The sequence below is a fragment of the Leuresthes tenuis genome, unplaced genomic scaffold, assembly GCF_036924035.1.
Source record: "Leuresthes tenuis unplaced genomic scaffold, fLeuTen1.0.hap1 SCAF_3, whole genome shotgun sequence".
NCBI classification, from domain to species: Eukaryota; Metazoa; Chordata; class Actinopteri; order Atheriniformes; family Atherinopsidae; genus Leuresthes; species Leuresthes tenuis.
In genome coordinates, this window is record NW_027325357.1 from 26,825,792 (window position 1) to 26,845,048 (window position 19,257).

Below are 19,257 nucleotides of genomic sequence, written 5' to 3' on the forward strand. Positions count from 1 at the left end.
GAGCAGACCCTTTAGCGCTTCACACTGAGGATGGATGCTGATCGAGCTGCATTTCAACAGAGCCACAAACCAGAGACAGCTGCGTGCAAAGGTAGTTCCTCTCAGACAAAGACTTAAAGCATTTATTGCCTGAAAAGGATTCCCAGCAAATGCCCATTTTCTCAGACCGATTCAAACATGAACATCATCCAATCAGAAGCTGAGCTTGTACTTGAAGCACATATTTGTGTCATAACTAACTTTTGGCCAAAAGCTACATTAAGAGGAATGTGAATATTCCTGGAGCTGAAACTGAGGTGTGAAATAAAGAATGATTTATAAAGGAAAAGAGGGATGTTGCTCATATATTCACCTTCTCATCTGTTGGCTGTCAGAAAGCTGCAGTTGCAATGGTGAAAATGCATCCTTGTGGTTCAAAATACCTTTAGACGGTGATGCAAATGAGCCATGAGAATAAAATACTGAAATTTTTTTGCATTCTACAAACCTCATATCTTTTATCTCTTTGTTTCTATCGTCGCCATTTTATGTTTCTTGTAGCAGATGCCTCATCCTGCACGACCCAAGTTAGACTCCGGTGTCCGATGTTTCCATGGTTTCTAGACATAAAATGGCAGTATCTGGTTCTGTTGCTTACTGCACTAAATGTGACTGCGGATGCAGCGGAGGCTGTGATGTGCACTGTCTCTGACACAAAATCCAACAAACTCATATCCTGTCTTATAAAAGCGACTTATTAGACATTCTCTGTCTCTCTTATTCCAACTCGTTCCCTTCAGTTTATCCTGCTGAATATTTGACCCATATGTAACACCAGGACAGTCTGATGGACAGCGGGTCTGACTTGGTAAAGAAAAAAAAAAAGAGATCAAATTATTTAATATATTCCCCAACAAGGACAGAATCATTTGATTTATTGCTCACTAAAAATCTAACAAGAAACTCAGTTTTAAGATAAAAGGTTGAAGCAGAAAATGTTTTTTCTACACTGGAGGAAAAGGCAGCAGCAAACCGGAGTAGATTATCAGCTGAGACAGCAGTCAGTGGTTGTAGCAGCTACATGTCAGATGGCTGCTAACCAGCCCCTGGAGGGACCCGATGATTGAAAGCTGTTCTCAATATGAGGACTCCCTTAAGTCATGTGTCACAACACTGTAGAGTCTCCCTGGGACTTCACAATCAATAGAAGCCAGATCTATAACCCCAACCCATAATCTGATGGAGTAATGCAACAGGAGATATGAATCAGCGTGTGCCTGTAAACACGCAGGATGTAAAAAAATAAATCAATAAGGGACACGAGACAGCCAGAAAAAGGATAACTTTGACAGTTTTATTTGTGAAAAACTACAAGCAAAATTCATAAATAGACATTTCTATTTGAAGCGGAAGAAAAAGAACAAAAAAAGAAAAGAAAAAGGTCAGGTTAGCCTATAAGCGCAAAGTCGTGCACATGCCAGAAACATGTAGTAGTTAACATCTTTAGCTAGACAAGGAGCCGTGATCTGCTGAAAATGCTGCGTACGTTTCCACACCAGGAACATAATGTGACCATTTCACAAGGGGAAACAATGACACATCAGCTGGAATTATAAAACCCAAAACAAAAAGAAAAGGAAAGGAAAAACAGGAAAAACTCAAACTGGATCAAACAAAGAATGGCATTATTGTACTGTCCCTACAATTTTTTTTTGTCATTTTCCTTTAAACCGAGCAATAACTTCAAAAGCATTGTACAAGACATTGTTATAGGAAGAAATGAGTTTGTATAATACACTTAATTGGAAGTTCACGTTTAAGATTATACAATAAGTAAACAAGCATTCTATATTTGGGTCTCTGACAAACAAAGCTAAAATATGTAACCATCTTTACACAGTAAATTAAGGTTACTGGTCGCACACAAGAACAGAACTGCTTGCGCGGGAGGGAAACAGAAAACAAAAGACTTCATCTCCAATGCCATTACTCATAGTGTTTGCACCTTTTTAAAATTCTATATACAAGCAATAATTCATATAGTCAGCAAATGGCCTTTTGTCAATAATTTAACAATGAATACTCTGTCGGGAGTACTCAGTCATGTGAATGTGGTTACAGATAAGGCAGGTGAGAAGATGGCTTTTCAGGCCCAGTTGGAATAGATTGCATTACAAAGCAGGGTTGTATTCTCAGTAAAAATCGGGCAAAACATTCTCCCCTCCGACTCAGCAGATTTTACTTTTATCCACATTGCTTTTCCTCAATTTGAACACCCCGATTCCATGTTTGTATGCCATAAAGTGGATAATTACATATCAACTACAGCTCAAAAGCAGATTGAAAAAACAAAAAACAAAAGTTGACACATGCCCCCTTGACTCGAAACATCGCTTACAACACATGATTATCACCCCCACATGTCAAACCGCAAAGCGTTTAGGCGACGACGATTAAATCCTGCCCCTTAGATCCAAGATGAGGGGATGTTAGCCTCGACTAACCTGGGTTTAGTTGCTCTGTTGGGGGAGCTACACGTACGGTCCTGTGACAGTCCAGCAGAGTGAAGGTTTTTACTAAAGCCAAAGTCTTAGAGCCAGAGCTCGTCTCAGCTGCCCACCCATCCCCCGGCTGCTTCACGTTGCCATGAAGCAACAGTTTCCTTCCACTCTGCTCACAGTACGACGACCTCGGCTCCAATTTAGCCACGCGCAGAGATGAGTGGACAATAAGAACACCGTTTACATGGATTATATTAGTCTTTATTTAAACTGTTATTCATCTCACACATTAGATAATTGCATTTCAAATTGTTATTCATCTGTCTATGTATCATGTCATTATGAAATTCCTTTGGTCCTTCAATAAATAAAACTAAGATATCATATACACATTTATTCTTTATACAATTTCATACAGTTAAAAGGAAATAATGTTGGTCTATTATCAGCTAAGGTGAAAGTGAATTAAAACCCTTACGTAAGCCTCGCTGTTCTAAAATCGAAAGGACAGTTGTATTCTGTTAAGTACTGCAATGTCTTTGCCTTCAATGACAGGAGTCTTAAATCAATACAAATAAAAACAAGTCAGCTGAATTGTCAATCTTTGCACTTGTTTTGTGTGTGTGGAGGATGAAGATTCAACGTCGTCTTCAGGACCACAACAGAAGGGGGGTGGGGAGAAAAAAAAAAACGAGACCTATTCACAATACCTCGACAGAACTGATCCGTAATGCACTCCCGTTTGGTTTTACCAAGTGGGAGTGCGTCCTTCAGTCACAACAGAAACAAGGACAAGAAAAAAAACAATTAAAGTGTGGCCCCAGAACCGAGAGGACAGCTCTCTTCAGCCAGGAAACTCAATATTGAAGTACGGAATGCAGAACATATCGACAGCTTTTAGTGTTTTACACAACAGCCTACACTGTACAGTTAAGGACAGAAGATACTGTATGATCTGCTGTAGCAAACGAAATCAGAGTCAAGGATGAAAGAGTCAGGTGTCGGAACTTCAGGAGACGTTCCTCTGATGCACTCTGACCTGTAGAGGCGAGCAGGAGGACCTGATGGAGGTCTCGACAGTGTTCTGGGTGAGACAGTGTTGTTGAAAAAAGTGAATGAGAATTTGATTCATCAGCACTTTGTCACATTGAGTGTTTGGGCAGTCCCAGATCTGCAAAACCGCTTCACAGTGTATCTAGCACCAGTGCGTGTTTGTCTTTGTGTGTGTGTGTGTGTGTGTGTGTTGTCCTAACATTTTCAATGTAATAAAAACACTGAAGGAACGACCAATCAGCAGAGCTACACAGCAAAGCTTGAACATAAAGAGGAGAATATCAAAGTATACAGGTGCAACAGGTAATAAATAAGGGTAATAATAGTTATTAAAATGGTGGTGGTTATTGTGCCCAGCAGAGAATTCTTCTTTACAAAAACAGAACAAACAAAAAGAAAGTCGACTTGGCCTCACATCCACGTACAAATATAAAACAATACATACAAGTGTCTGGATGCTACCGTTAGGAGGGGGGCAGGGGTGGGGCGTTATTCCGTGTAGCCCGGCTCTCCTCGCCTATGCCATGAATGTAACCACAGGGGACGTTTGTTTCCCTGAAAGGCGCAACCCACTGTTTCTCTTAGCCAGAAAGCTCCTCTCTGCATCCAGGGGAGATCATGGAATGGAGGCGGGGCAGCGATGGGAATGAGATCTCTCCCCCTATGGGATCCATAGTGTCCAGAAACATGGGGGCAACAGTGGGGAGTGGAGCGGGATGAGCGAGGGTGGGGTGTGTGTGTGGGGGGTGTGGGATCTCAGAATGATTCGTCGTGCCCCACAGACAGATCCCCTTTAGGGGTGGAGGCGCGGGACGAGCCCTTGTCCATGCTCTCGGAGCCGGAGCTCTGGTGCTGCTGTTCGGACCCCACGCTGGACGTGATGGTGGACGAGGATGTGGATGAGGAGCGGATCTTCTCCTTAAAGTCCGTTATGATCACCGTCACGTTCCCGACGGTGATAGCCAACTGCTCTGCGGTACTCCGGTCGATGTTCTTCAGTTTGGGCCTGAGCGGATGGCCAGAGAAGAACAAACAAGCACATGTTAAGAGCCAGAACCATCAAGCACAATCTATGTCAGCAGCTGCACTAAATGGCACAATTTATCAGATGACACAGACAGACTCAGACGTGCATCAAGAATGTGAGTGGGTGTTTAGAGTAAAGATACATTTGTGAATCACTTGAGGTTTCCCACATCCTTTGAACTGAACGAGTTTCACTGATAAGATGTGGTGTGTAGCTGTAGAAGTCAAACCAAAGAAGTGGAAAGTAAAAGTGGGGGCTACACACCTGGAAATGTGAGAGTTCTTGTTGGTCTTGGTTGTTGATTTACCAGACTGTATGCTCTGTTTGTCACTGGGTGGACTCTGATGGCTGTCTGATTTAGGTCTGGAGGAACACAGACACGTGTGAGGAGTGAGGCCGGCACAGCAGACATGAGTGGAGACTTGACATGCTGACTCCATTACTGACCTGGTCTTTTTGCTGCTGGGCTTCTTCGTCACAGCTGGGCTGATGTCCTTCTCTCTGTCAGGTTTGTCTTTGATGGGTTGCTCTATGTCACACACCACCTTCTCAGGGGTGTCCCCCTCTGGCCTAACTCTATCCGGACGCTCTCCCTCTGGGCGGCTCTCTCCGCTGGCTTGCTCTCCTTCACCCTCAGGACGCTCCTTTTCACCCTCCGGACGCTCCTTTTCACCCTCCGGACGCTCCTTTTCACCCTCCGGACGCTCCTTTTCTGTGCGTTCGCTCCGCTCTCTCCGCTCCTTCTTGGCTGGGGGAGGCATGGGATACTGCTGAGCCACCTGCTGGGCAACCAGCTGGGAGTTTATCCTGGGTTTCCTGTGGAGGAGATCCGAGGCACAAACATGGATTAGTCTTGCAGTGGAACGGTGAGCTGCCTCTGACCTTCTATCTACACAGCCCTACCACAGCAGATAAAGACAGGTGACTGAACTTAGAAGCCAAAAGAGACAGCTGTGCCCCAGCAGCTACAGAGGTGGATTTGTGCAGCCGCTCTCTGGTGGAGCATCTCTATTTTGAGGGCTAATCTCATTAACTCACGGCTGTAATAAAATGAATGCACAGGATCACAAGGTGGAATATTTGCAGCATGTCGCTTAGGTCCTCTAATCTGATTACAGCAAGGCTTGCCCCATTTGTCACAGACTGAGATTGAGCCAGACATGGTGATGCTCTCGAGCAACCCCAGAGCCGTTTTTGCCTCATCCCGCACAAAGAAGCAATCCCAAACCTCTGGCGGGAACCATCACCATCTACAGGCAACCAACAGCAGCCTCTCCTTCCGTCAGCTGAAAGCCTTCAGACATAAAGCGAAACGCTAAGCCAAAGTCTGAGAGCCCGAGCCAACGCACACACCTGCAACATAATGGACACCAGCTGGCAACATCTGGAAGGGGAAGGAGAGTACCGCAAGGGAGAGGGAAGGAAGAGTGCGGTCCTCCACAGACTGCTGCAGAGACCGAACTGCAGCCAGAAACTGGGACAGCATGGTGAGGAGTAAACCGCTGGATTGCTCATACACACAAATGTGCACTTGAAAAGCTTAGCGTGCAAACGCCCTGGCACAGCTCGCTGTATTAAGCTGAAAACAGTTAACTCTTGCAAAGCCAAATCCAGCATTAGAAGGAAGCGTTTCTCCTATCCCAGGGGAGCAGAGGAGGATCCTTAACCCCAAACTGCTTTGGGACACCTGTGGTCAAGCAGGGAGTCCATAAAAGGACCAACTCTGCTGGAACAATCGAGGTAAACAAGCGCAGCTGCGAAGAGGCTCTACAACGTCAGACTTTCAGTGGCTTGCTGTAGAGAGCGGTTTTCAGACAGCCGCTTTAGTGGTTAGCCTCAGTGTTTCAATTTGACAACACCACACTGCCAGTCCAGTCATTCTCATTTCTGCACAACTTTCACAACTGACTCTACTGCCTCAGTCTCTCCACCTCGTGTTATCCTCACCCTTACAACCTCAACATTTGGTCTGTCTTTTCTCTTTTTTCCCCTTCATTGTTCAGCTCAGTTGTTTGACAACGGCAATGAAACTATTTCGTCTCCTTCTGCTATGCCCTATAACAAGCTGAGACGAGCAGGAGGACGGGACACGCTGATGATCAGAAGGCAATCAGCTGGGGTATAATAGAGCATCATGTTGTAATACTCACACTTTGCTCCAATCAATACACGAGCAGTGCTGAATACTGATGAGGCTGCTTAGGTTTCTGATCGGGGATCTATTAGCAGTTGGAGTCTGGGGGTTTTCTACCTGTTGGCCTTGTGTGAAACATCCTTTGGAAGTGTTTAGTGGGTGAAAATTGGAAGTGAGAGTCAAATGTTCTTCTATCCCCATATTTATAAATTGCTATCCGGATTTTTTGCTATCACTGAAAAAGACCCAGATTCAATCTTCAGTTAAGAGTAATTACTTCCCATGATTAATATTCAAAGGTCCTCCTTGTCTTACTTTACTCAAAGATTTTAAATAAGCTTTGAAGTTATATGCACGATCATTTGGGCTCATATTTTTCCGGACCTCTTTAAACTCCTGAACTGTAGTTTTCCCTGCCTTGCACCCATTCCTACTGCATATAGCAGCTCATTAGTTGGGAACACAAAAGGGCAACTAAGAAAAACTACATAAACAGCACTGATCAAACTACAGTAAACCCCTTTTCCATCAAAGTGCTTCCGTTGCTGGTTCAGAGCCAGTGCCAACATCATAACCAGTTCAGTTCCAAAACGCTTGCTCTGGTCCAGGAAAAACTGGTGCCACACTAACATCATCGCTTTGCCGATCAAAGAACTCCTTATCAGCAGCTTGCAGTGACTTTGTGACTGCTATGTTTATTTACTAGAATGGTGAAAAAAAAAAAGATGTTGCAAATTGAGAGTACACCTGAGTAAGGTTCAAACGTATAAACAAAGAAGCACTTAAAGTGAGTTAATGACTGGGCTCAGGCAAACCAGTTCTCAGAAGGTTCTAAAGTTGAACCAGCTCTTACACCAGGCCAGTACCAGTATCACCTGGTAGAAGGGAAAAAAAAGACAGATTACACCCACACGTGTCCCGTTGAAGAGAATATTTGTTTCTCTCATCCACCGCTATGAGTAAACGTACTGAACACACACACGGCATCAAACAGGCCCAGCAATAATTTAGCTTGGCAGAGAGAGCTGTTAGCAGAGGAGATGATGAATGAATGAGTGATTGAGTGACTGATAAGCTCCACACGTTCTTTGCCCTTTGCAGAGTTGAATCCCTGGTCACAGTCTGAGGTTTGGTGAGGCAGTGTTGCTGGGCTGATTCAGTGCAGCTGTGTGTCACATGGCACGATAAAAAAAAAAAAAAACATCTCCATCTCTCTCTTTGCCTCCATATTTATTACACTTACAGCTTTACACGGCACTGGTCTTTGCCTTATCAAGATGGCTTGGGAGATTCTGCCTGACACTGTGTGAGAGTGCCACATTTCAGATAGTTGTGGCATCTTCAAAACAAATTTAAACTGCCATATTGTCTGGCAAAACTTACGATAATAATAAAAAAAAACAGATAAAAAACAAAGCTGAAAAGTGTCCTCCTGCTGAACCAGAACTGCTTTTGAGCATCTAAATCTAATAAGAACCATCTAAAGAGTACAAGAGTTGCAGAGAATGACACTGGGAGCAGGACCAGCGAATCCGATGTGCTATTTCAGAAATTGCTCCATCCTCCCACTGCTACCAAAATATTCCGAGGGAATCACTGCGTGTGCATGTCAAGTGTGTAAAGTCTTCTGTTGAATCATTCCTGCTGTGACGGCTTACAGAACATTACCTCCCCTTTGCACAACAATAGGCCGTGACTGACAGCTCCTCCAGTGCTTGCCCCTAAATTCCACCATCTGGGGGAGGGAGGAGTGAGGAGACCCCCTCCGCGGGATGCCAGGAAATAACTATCATCATGCTTAAAAGCTCCTAATTTAGTCAGAATGACACCCGCGGTTTGACCGCTCCTCTCCTCCTGAAGCATCACGGGCGCACCTCTGCTCAGCTGGTCAGCCCACACTTGTGAGACGAGAGCGAGAGCCGAGTCTGCCGTTTCAGGGGCAACTGTTTCTACAGAGACCAAAAAACAATGAGCTCAAGTGCTTCATAGAGAGACGGAGTAATGAAGAGAGTGAATGAGCGATGGAGAGTGCGATATAGAGCGACGAAGGAAAGCCCTCATTAACACAGCTCTTTTATTTGAAGTGCTGTGTGGAGGACAAGCAATTATTTCCTGCCAGGCTCAGTGAATGCAGTGGCAGACAGCTGAGTGAAGAGGAGAGTGGGAGAGACAGCCGACAGACAACAATGTTCCCCAGCCAAGGACAGCCAAAGCAGGAGCAATATCAAACATAACTCTCTCTCTCTTTCAGACTTTGCATTTTACCGCAACTACACAGCAAAACATTTCTGGTTATCAACCAGCGTAACTCTTCAGAAGAATGAATCATCTTCTCGTGCAATCGGTTGTGACCCGTTTGCCTAAGACACCAGCCGGGGGCAATATCACAGCCTCAGCCTGGGGCACGTCTCAGATCTAATGTGTGAAAATTCCACATGTCGCACTGGCAACCGTCTCACCGATCGACGTGCGTTCATCTGTGTCAACATTTACGTAACGCCTTGGTCAATATGTAGCAATGCACGGTGCCTTCCCCTCCCCCCACCAGTGAGGAGGATGATGCGGCAGAGCCCAGAGCTGCGTATGCTGCTGTAGTCAGCTGGCATATCTATCTGCATACTTGATCGCTTCATAGCTGAATGTTGGAATGTTGAGTATAACTCAAGAATTTGTTTGAAAAACTATGCAAAACAGTGCCATGCCTGTGATGGAAGAATGGAGGAAAATTAATTAAAACAACTGTATGGCAAGTAAGTCAAAAGTTTGGACACACCTCTCAACTAATAGTGCGTTAAAAAAAAAGTAAAAGGTGCCTTCATTGTGTCTAAATAACCGCCCAAAACCTTAAAACATTCAATTAGCCAAAAGATGGGTTAAATCGTCATGTGATCTGCTGTCAACTAATAAAGCGATTATTCAACAAAAGCTGCTGCAGAATCTGCAAATGACGTAATACTGAGGGAATGCCAAGCAACACAACGTTCACTTTTCCTTCTTTTCATAATTCAACATGCGTGTACTGAATGTTAAACAAATGCTCAGTTAAAATAGTAGTAAGAACTGAGCTTGCATGGTAGAAGTGGGCAGTTGTTGGGCTCCTGGCTCCATAAGCTGTCCTCAGGCTTCAGCGCAGGCTCTCCTGAGATGCGTGGCTGTCCACAGCTGCCTGGGCCTCTCCTTAATTCCCCAGCGACCTGCTATGAGTGCTCAACAGGTCCTTGTTCTGTAATTCAATGTCCCAGCCCACCCACTGGATCTTTAACCCCAATGCGGTGCAGTGGTTTTGCTCTGGCTGTCTCCGGGTACCCAACTCTCCTCCCTTCTCTTCCCCTCCTCCGGTGGAAGAGAGGGGTGGGAATAGAAGGCCTTCAGTGTTCCATTTAAAGTTTTAAACGCAGTTTGACTGAAATAGGAATATTATAGATTTAAGTGAGTCAAATTGTACCTAAAAAAAACAACAAAGGGGGCACCTGAGCCACTCCGAATCGCTGTTGGGTAAATTCCCTTGCAGCAACAGTGACGACAGCGCAGGCTTCAGACGTCAATCTTACACAGAACCTTTCAGAAATCCAACTATTAATAATGCACATGCACACACCTAGATTTATTCATCAAAAGATGGAGAAGTACCACTGTGAACCTCCAGGCCTGAGTAAAGAAGTTCTAAAGGGGGGGCAAGGGCATTATTGCCAGCTCCAGCCATGCATGGGTGTGTGAGTAATGTGTGCGAGTGCTGGGAGGTTGACTGAGGATAGCACCTGAAGAGCTGCCTCGGGCAATAAGCTCTTTTCAATCATTTCCACTGCCCAGAGGCATTAAACATTTGTCCCTTTATCTGCGCCTTCCAGCCAGGATTTTGAGGGTTTAATATTACTGTCACTTTTCTACCTTCACCACCATTACATCATAAATATGACCATTCTTAGTGGGAGCTACTGAAGTAATCAATAGGCTTGTGCCAACTGCCACTTAGATCACCAGCAGAAAGCCTAAACTCTTCCTCGATCAATAATCCCTGATTAATTCAAAGTCACTCATTTGTGCAACCTTCCCAATCTGTCAGTTCTTGACAAGTGTGCTGTCCTTATATATCTGCAGAATACTCAGACAAAGAGAGAGGGGAAGGCTGAACATTCACACATGCTTTTCACAGGGACTAAACGTGCTGGACAGAGCAAAGAATGTCGAAGAAATCTCAGATTTGTCAGATTTTCTACAACAACTGTAAATGTCCTGCACCACCCTGGAGGACGGGATAATCATTTCTGCTTCTCCAGATGAGAGAAGGAATCAGACTGACAGGTTTTGTGTGTTCCCGTGAGACACAAGTGAGAAAGGAGAAGGTCTGTGATGGATGATTTGTCATGGAGGAAACGTCTAACTTATCTGTCTGTTAATGTGTAAAAGATATTTCATCTCGACACTGACAAGGCATTCAATGACTGACCTTTGAGGAACTGCACGGCATCGAACAGGCTGACGGGAAGTCAGGCAAAGGCACTGAGCACAGACGATAACTTCTTCTATGCTGCACTGTCACATTACTCAGCACCAGGCTCTTGTTTTTCTCCTCTCTGCGAGCTCACCATGATTCTCTTTGACTTCTTCCTTCCTTGCGTTTCACTTTCACCTCATGCATTAACCCCACCAGCACATTTTCCCTTCACTCTCTCCTGCTGCTTGCTAATAGTAAGCATCTGTCATCTGTCAAAAAGACCCGGATATCAGCTCTTCACTGCTGTCTCGTCATATTTTTGCCCATTGGCTTTACTCTGCCTGCTTTGGAATTTGTTCAACAGCTAATCAAGCAGCACTGCCAAAGGGGACACAGCGCCATCCCAGCAGGCTTTCACGTTTCGCACAAGGGCAACAAATGCGAGCAAACACACAAGAACAAGATGAGGGGGAACCTGACACCGAGAGGTCAAATACAAAGTTTCTGCTGATAGCTCCAGCCAGGTTCCAAATGCACCAAAATTATTTGACTACTCTCTCAATAATAGTGGGACTGATCATGACTTAAAAATTTTTTTAAAGATCTTGAGAGATCTTCCAAAGTTTGAAAAATTAAAAAAAAAAAATGGACATAGGAGTAAAATGGCGCTGCTCTTTTCCCACGAATTGCTGGTGGAGCTAGTGGAAAAAGAGGAGGTTGACCAGTCTCTCTCTCCCTGGGTAATGATGTGCTTCGCTCTGCTTCAGCCCCTGGAGACTCTTGGCTGAGTGCGCACCGCCCCCCTACAGCCATACCCCTCTTCAACACACACATAAGTGTCCAGACGCCACGCTCTCTGGAGTCCCCTCAATGTTCCGTTTCTCTCCTTGTCCTCTTTTGCCCTCCTCTCCTCAGCTCGCTCTGACTCCACAATTCACAGCTTCCTCACCCCCTCTTTTCGTTGTCCTCGTGTGCCTTTTTTTGGGGATTTTCTGAAGACTCATCTCTCTTTCTCTCTCTCTCCCTCGCTGTCACACTCATTTGCTTTCCTCATTTTTTCCTTCCTCCAAGGGAGGAGCCCCGACTCAACAGCCTTCTCAACATTTCTCCGTTTTGTCAGATTGCCAAATTGGCTATTGTATTTAATCACTCACACACTGCCAAATCCCATGAAGTAATTAAGAACTTTTAAATCCGGCAATTAACATGTAAAGATTAGGGCTACCCACTCATGCTCAGGACTTCGGTGCAGATGCTGATAATGCTGGATAAGCAAAAGCAGTTTCCTCTGAGTGGGGGCTGCTGTCTGCACGGGGGGGGGGGGGGGGGGGGGGTGCGGATATAAATTGAGCGCCAGCCTGTCCCGCTTATGTAATTCCATTATCCCAGACAATTTGCCTTAATGTGGCAGTGGTAGAATCCACGGATTATAATGACTCTGTTCCATCATTGTGAAAGACAGACAAGCGCACAGGAAACAGAAACAGACACACACGGCAATCATTTTTTAATAATTGTGCCACTTCAACATGCCGTCTCACACACACACACACACACACACGTGCTAATGTGTTTTTGGCTCCAATATTAAATGATAATAACACTAATTACCTCACAATGTTTATGGGTTCACCATCTGGTTTAATCAAAAAGCCGCAGGCTCGAGGTAACGCACATTTACATCTTAAAGGTCATCAAAAATACATTATGTGACTATGGACAAGTACATGTGTAGGAATAAGTAAGACAAGCTACAGGTGACTGAAAATATTTGTCTTTTTTTTTCCACTCGCATCTCAGCCTGAACTGTGAGCGCAGAACAATAAAAGCTGGCTGTGCACGCCTACAGAGACAGCATAGCGAGTCTGATTCTTTGGATTTAGCCTTAACAAAGCTTTTAAGAGTGGCAACTTTATAGAATATTTTCAACCAAATTCACATTTATAGTTCGTAGTTAAGAGTTTCAACGTCGCCAGATCTTTGCACTGTTCACACTGCGCGATGTGACAGAGTTCTGAGCCCTCTCTACAAGTGTGATACGCGTCAGTAGGTCAAACACCACAAGATATGTTGCCAGACTTGTCTGATTAATCTTTATCAAGTTGTTAGTCGTGCAGGAAAGACTCTGTGTCATTATGGGTGTTTCTCCCCGTGCCTTCTTTATCTAGAGTCGTGATATTGCACTTTGGAAACATTAAAGAACATAGAGCCGTGGGTGTTCTCACCACGCTTAACCAAATCCTGGAGCAAACTGTGGTTTCTTCACAACGCTCTGTCATGTTTGCCTTACATCTGTTGTTTTTCTTTTCTGAGTTTCCCCCTGAATTTCCCCCTGATCCTGTGTGCCCTGACCCCATCTCTTGTGCTGCCGCCAACTCCTCCCCAGCCTACTGCTGCAAAATTTCATACAAGCCCGACATTCGGTCAAAGACTGAGCCGTGTCCGCTAGTCTCACAAATCTCGTCTTTAAAGTGTTCACACGCAGCACCTGATGACCGCAGACCGGACTCGCCTCAGATGCTTGCTGTGTGAACTTAATGAAGCGACCCGGACATGCAAAGAACCCCTCAAGTCTATTTTCTCTTTAAATACTTCTGTCTAAAGCAATTAAATGAAAACTACAACATTGTGTGAACAAATTGTTTTCATTTCGATTAAACTAACGCTTGTAAAGAAGTGTATTAGACCTTGTTTTAACTTGTAGGATAATTCACTCCTAACAGCTTTAATGCCCGATGGCCTTGGAGCAGAGTAGCAAATATATCATACTGGTCGTTTTGTTTTTTTTAAGTCAGAGCACCGAGTCTTCTTAATCTGTTGTCAATGAAGAATGGAAGCACAGATGAAAGGTACTTTAACAGGCTGACGACAGAGCAACACAGTGTGGATAACAGCACATCAGTCAAAGACTGAGGTACCTCAAGACTTCCTGTGATCGCCAACATCAATCAACTTTAAAAGTCTAATGGTTTCTCTGGATGCAAGAAGCGCATACCAAACACTGCCTCAAAAGTAAACTTAAGTACAACAACAACTGCTATCACATTCACACAGAGATCAGGTTTATATACCAGAAACTTATAAATATGATAGCATCCAGCTCGCAGGGGATGCTAATGCAAGCCCTTCTCCCATTACCACAGAAGTGGGCGCTGAATGCAGAGACCGAACTCTTGGGCTGCTTGAACTTTTAGATTAGCAGCGAGGTCAGGTGCAAAAAGCAGAGTGCTTTCTTGTTTAAGAGTCAGAAAGGCAGAGGCTAGATTTAGCCCACTTGGGTATCATGTTTCATCACTGAGCTGGACTGAGTCAACAGGTGCGCTGGGAGAGTGGGGCCTCTCACTGAATGCTGATGCCGGAGCCGGAGTTTACGCTCTCGTTAACACACATTCTTGCCTTCATTAGCACAAATCAGAGCTGCATAACTGCCTGTTAACTAGCTTACCTACCACTGGCAGGGGGGAAAAAATTAAGAAAAAAGAATAAGTGATTCTAGCCTCATCGGAGCCTCCCTGTCTGTTAAGAACCATCAATCATGTCAGTTCCCCATCAACACCTGTAGGAACAGCTGGTGCTTTAATGGCTGCGCTGGCTAAAGAGGGGGAGAAATAATTACCTGATCTTGAATTTCACTAAAGGAGAAACTGGCTGAGCCAAATTCAAAGTGTAGCAAAAATGCACTCTACGATATTAGCATCTTATCATTCCTACCTGTTGTACCAGCATCTACTGAGCAATAGATGGAGGTAAATGAATGACTGATGCTGCATCTCTCCTCCTAGTGCTAGCTGACCAGGCCACAATATACGAGTACATGTAACCACCATATATCTATTTCTGCTGATCAAGGAAGGGGTGTCCAAAAAAATCTTGCACACCCTCAAAGTACACAAAACAGCCATTTTCAAAATAATTATTTCAAAACATGTCAAACTGCTGGCAAAAATGAATACCCAAGCCCACCTATCTTAAATGCAAAATGCAAATTGATAATACAAATTCAACTCAAATTGAGACTCCTACCAATCACTGGAAACTTTAATAAGAGCACACTTGTGGCCTCATGCACAAACGCACATTCAAAGTGATAAAAGCAGCAAGACAAACATCCACACACAGCCTCAAGTGTGAATCATTTAGCTAAGAGCATCTTTTCTAGCTGGAGTACATCAAACAGAGAGGGAAAGACGGCTAATTAGTACTCATTAGAATAAGAGGCAGCCCCACAACGACACAACTGCATTAATCAAAGGTTAACAATTCAGATCAAACGAGAATATGTGGCAAACACTCCAATGATGTCATGTGCTTTCATGAAAAAAAAAAAGGAGGCAACTGAGCTGTTGCCAGAGAACAAGGATGGGATGGCTACAACGTGCTTGTCTGCGCTTCCTGCTTTCATGCAGCGTGCTCAACCAACGTCGTCAGCTGTGGTCTTAAGCTACACGCTGCTGGGAAAGGATCATAGGGGGAGGGGAGCCTGACAAATAAGACTGAACTCAATCTTTCAGTTTATCTGTAAGGCAGCGTTAAACAGGTTCTCCCGTTTGTGGTGTAGGCCGAGGCGCTTTTTTTTTTAAAACCACAGCTAAAAAGGCTAGAGTGCAGGGGGACTTGTCAACAAAGCCACAAATGACTCATCTGTCTCTCCATGTCATCATGCAACCGATGATGTGAGCAAACAAGCCCACACTGTAGCCCAAGCAACTCGTCATCAAAAACATTCCCCAGAAGAGAACGAGTGGGTGTCAGTGTACACAAAACTGAAAGGGAATCCCATCACGAAAACACAGTGATTTCATCTCGGTTTCCCATAAGACGATATCCTCGGTTGACATCACAAAATTTACTCAGTTAAGTTTAGGGGAAATGCCTGGGACACACAACCTTGTTACCATCAATGATGCGTTGATCAAGAGAAACCTCTGAGAACAGGCAATCAGTGAAACCACAACACGATTCTGGGAATAAGGTAAGGTTTTCAGCAAACTAGAACATAAACAAATGTGTGGACTGACATTTGACTCTTATGTGGGCCACCTCAGGTTCTGCAGTAACTGTCACAATAAACGATCAAAAAAAAAAAATGTCTCCAATTCTGATAACAACCAGTTTTCTAAACCCAAGAAACAGGAATGCTCTGTTACTGTCCATCATGCCCAATACATGTGACTTGCCATGGCATGAACAGAACCTCTGCAATCCAACAGGTAGGTGAGCTGCACTGCACTCACTTGCATTCACCTTGGTTCACTCCATGAAAAATGAAAAAAAGACAGTCTTCTCAACGATGCTCTGTTGATACAAGGTAGCTGTACAGACATCATAAAGGATGGTCGTCGTCGCCCCCCCACCACCACACACACACACACCATTCGTCTTTGGCTCGCGAAGCAGACAGTCTACTTAGACGAATGCATAAAAGCAATGCGATGAGATGAGAAACTACGGACCATCCACAGAACGGCAGGAGAAATGAGCAAGATTCTCAATCAACAAGTCCCGATCCGCTCACAGACAAATAGGCTGTCGATCAAAGTTGTCATCCCCATAAATTGCGATGCAATGCTGCTGCAGCCTGGAAAAGCAGAGAGGGGAAAACAAGACGCTCAGGCGTAGATGCAGAGAGAAGGAGCGCTACGTTACCTTGTGGATGTGCCCTTCCTCACATCGCAGATGCTGCATTTGAAAGCCTCGGCGGTGTTCCTGAAGGTGCAGACGCTACAGTCCCAGTAGCCATCGTCAGCGGTCTGTTTGGCTTGTCTTTTTGGCCTTACAAATTACACAAATGTTAAGGTCAAGTTGGGTCTTTAGAAATACCACCAGCATATTTCGTCAATTAACAACAGAAGAAACTGTGACAAACATAACCTGCTGCATAATACACGAGCTACTTAATATGACACGAAGCATGGCGGTGTTGTCATTAACATTAGGTTCGAGACCCGGCAAGTACAGCTCCATAGTTGATAAATCTCCACAGTGGCGAAGCGGGCGACTGTCCACACCGTCCGATTGTATCGCCAGCTAGGCTAGCAGGCAGGGAAGCGTTGCTAAAATTTTGGCATCGAAGCTTAGTAGGTCGGCTGACGAAACCAATATCAAACAATGCCCATTTCGACATTGGCCCACCAAAAGGCTTCGTCGAAACGGAGGAGCGTTACTGGGAATGCCAGGCGTATCCTCGGAAAAAATTCTCTTTGTCTGTTAAGTGACTGGGTTGTAGGGAGCGAGAAGCCGCCATAGTGACTGCACTATTCTAGCTAGCTGTGGCATACCAACTGAAAAAGGGAGAAACGATCCCTGTGTGAGAGAAACGCATCCAAATTTCGATCCCAAAACGCACGAAACAAGTCTAAATCGACAGTGGGTGGTCGCATTACCTGGTAGGGCTCTTTTTGTCGCCCATGGTGAAGAATAATCCTCGAAAAATGAGAAGAAAAGGGGGCCTCCTTTAATTGTCAGTGAGTGTAGTAGGATCCAGATAGAGCCGCTGCTGAAGCTGTTGGCAGACAGGCTCCACTCAGCGCTGGCTCGAGGCACGGCACAGCGACTGACTGCACTTCACCATGTGACCGGCCATTGGCCAATCAACGGGCTGATAGGTTTAAAAGTCTAGATGGACATTTAGTATCTATTCTAATAACTACTAGAGATATTTGATAGACGTCTCCTCTTCCCACACGTCTAGATTTCAGTGTTGCAATTTCGATTAAATAATAAAAAAAATAATCAATTAAATGAAACTTTATAAAACACATAAAACTTTCACAACACAAAGTGGTTTAAAGGTCAAAAGAATAAGCAGGTAACAAATAGATAATAAATACAAAAGTAAAAGCAAAAGTGTTGGGCCATCAGTGGTCTTGAGCAATAATTGCCGGTGCTCGCTGAAGGTTTTTCAACATTGTTCTTTGAAGACTGGCTGCTTTTTCATTCATTCACATCAACCTATGAGTCATTCAAGCATAAAAAAGAAAAATACACCTAAATCAAGGAGTGAACCATTGTTGTGTCTGCACACAACAGACAACTTAGCAAAGAGACAGTTTTAAATTGTATCTGAAAACACTTTGTTACCAGAAGCAGGTGGGAAAGACAGATAATTTGTTCTGATTTATTTTATTGCATGTATGAAAATGCAGATGATAACATAGTTTGACAGACATAAAACAGTATTTTGCACAAACATGGGGATTCCTAAAAAGCTTTCAGCAGGAAATGTGGCACATCTCCGCATGGTGGGCAGTGTGGACCTAAAGAATTGAGGAAATATTGAAGTGTTGGTTAAAATCTGCTGCTGATGAACAGCATCTGAAAGTAATGTCGCTCAGCAATCCAGCAAACACCTGGTGCAACCTGAGCGATGCATCTGGCCCATCAGTTGATCCAGCTGCTGTTCACTGAAGCCTTATCAGAAAAGGTCTCCTTGGAAGGGTGGCTGTCAAGAAGTTATTCTTGAAATAAAGGCTGTGGTATGCCAAATGACATAAGAACTGGACTGAAAATCAGTGACGACAGGTCTTATGGAGGGATGAATCCTCCCCAGAGCCCGGGCCTCAACATTATTGAAGCAGTGTGGGATCATCTGACAGAGAACAAAAGGCAGCCGACATCCAAAGAAGAGCTTTGGGATGTCCTTCAAGAAGCCTGATGAACTATTCCTGAAGACTGATTAAAGAAATGACAGAAAGCTTGACAGTCTGTGTTGAAGAATAACATACCAAATATTGATTTTCAGGCTTGTTAAAATTGCACATACTCTGCTTTTTGCCTTATAGCCTATATTTCCATTTAAGTTACCACTTTTCTACAAATCACTGCACCTATTTCTTGTTTTCCAGGTAACAAATAAAGAAATGAGGGGTGGCTCAAGACTTTTGCACAGTGCTTCACGTGATTACAGATTTAGAGTTATATGTTGCAGAAGCTAGATATAATTTTAATGCAAACAAATGTTTTTTCAGGTGAAGGTACTTATAATGGATGGACTGTTCTTCACTAGAAAATGTACATTGTACATCAGCAGCCCAGTGCAGGATGCATCATACTTTGTTTGTTCAGGACAGAATTCTCTGCCATTGCAATTTAAACAACGTGGGACTGACAGATGTCCAGTAAGTCCAAC

At 44.2% G+C, this 19,257-nt stretch overlaps 1 protein-coding gene across 1 annotated transcript; it reads right to left on the reverse strand.

The window, feature by feature from the left end:
* Positions 1 to 1,319: 1,319 nt before the first annotated feature.
* rybpb (RING1 and YY1 binding protein b) lies at positions 1,320 to 17,667 on the reverse strand. Its single transcript, XM_072382852.1, has 5 exons — positions 17,513 to 17,667; positions 16,776 to 16,901; positions 5,008 to 5,376; positions 4,825 to 4,923; positions 1,320 to 4,539 (listed from the first exon to the last, which is right to left on the reverse strand). The coding sequence occupies exons 1-5, from the start codon at positions 17,536 to 17,538 to the stop codon at positions 4,290 to 4,292; spliced, it is 870 nt and encodes a 289-aa protein (XP_072238953.1). The 5' UTR covers positions 17,539 to 17,667; the 3' UTR covers positions 1,320 to 4,289.
* Positions 17,668 to 19,257: the final 1,590 nt, after the last annotated feature.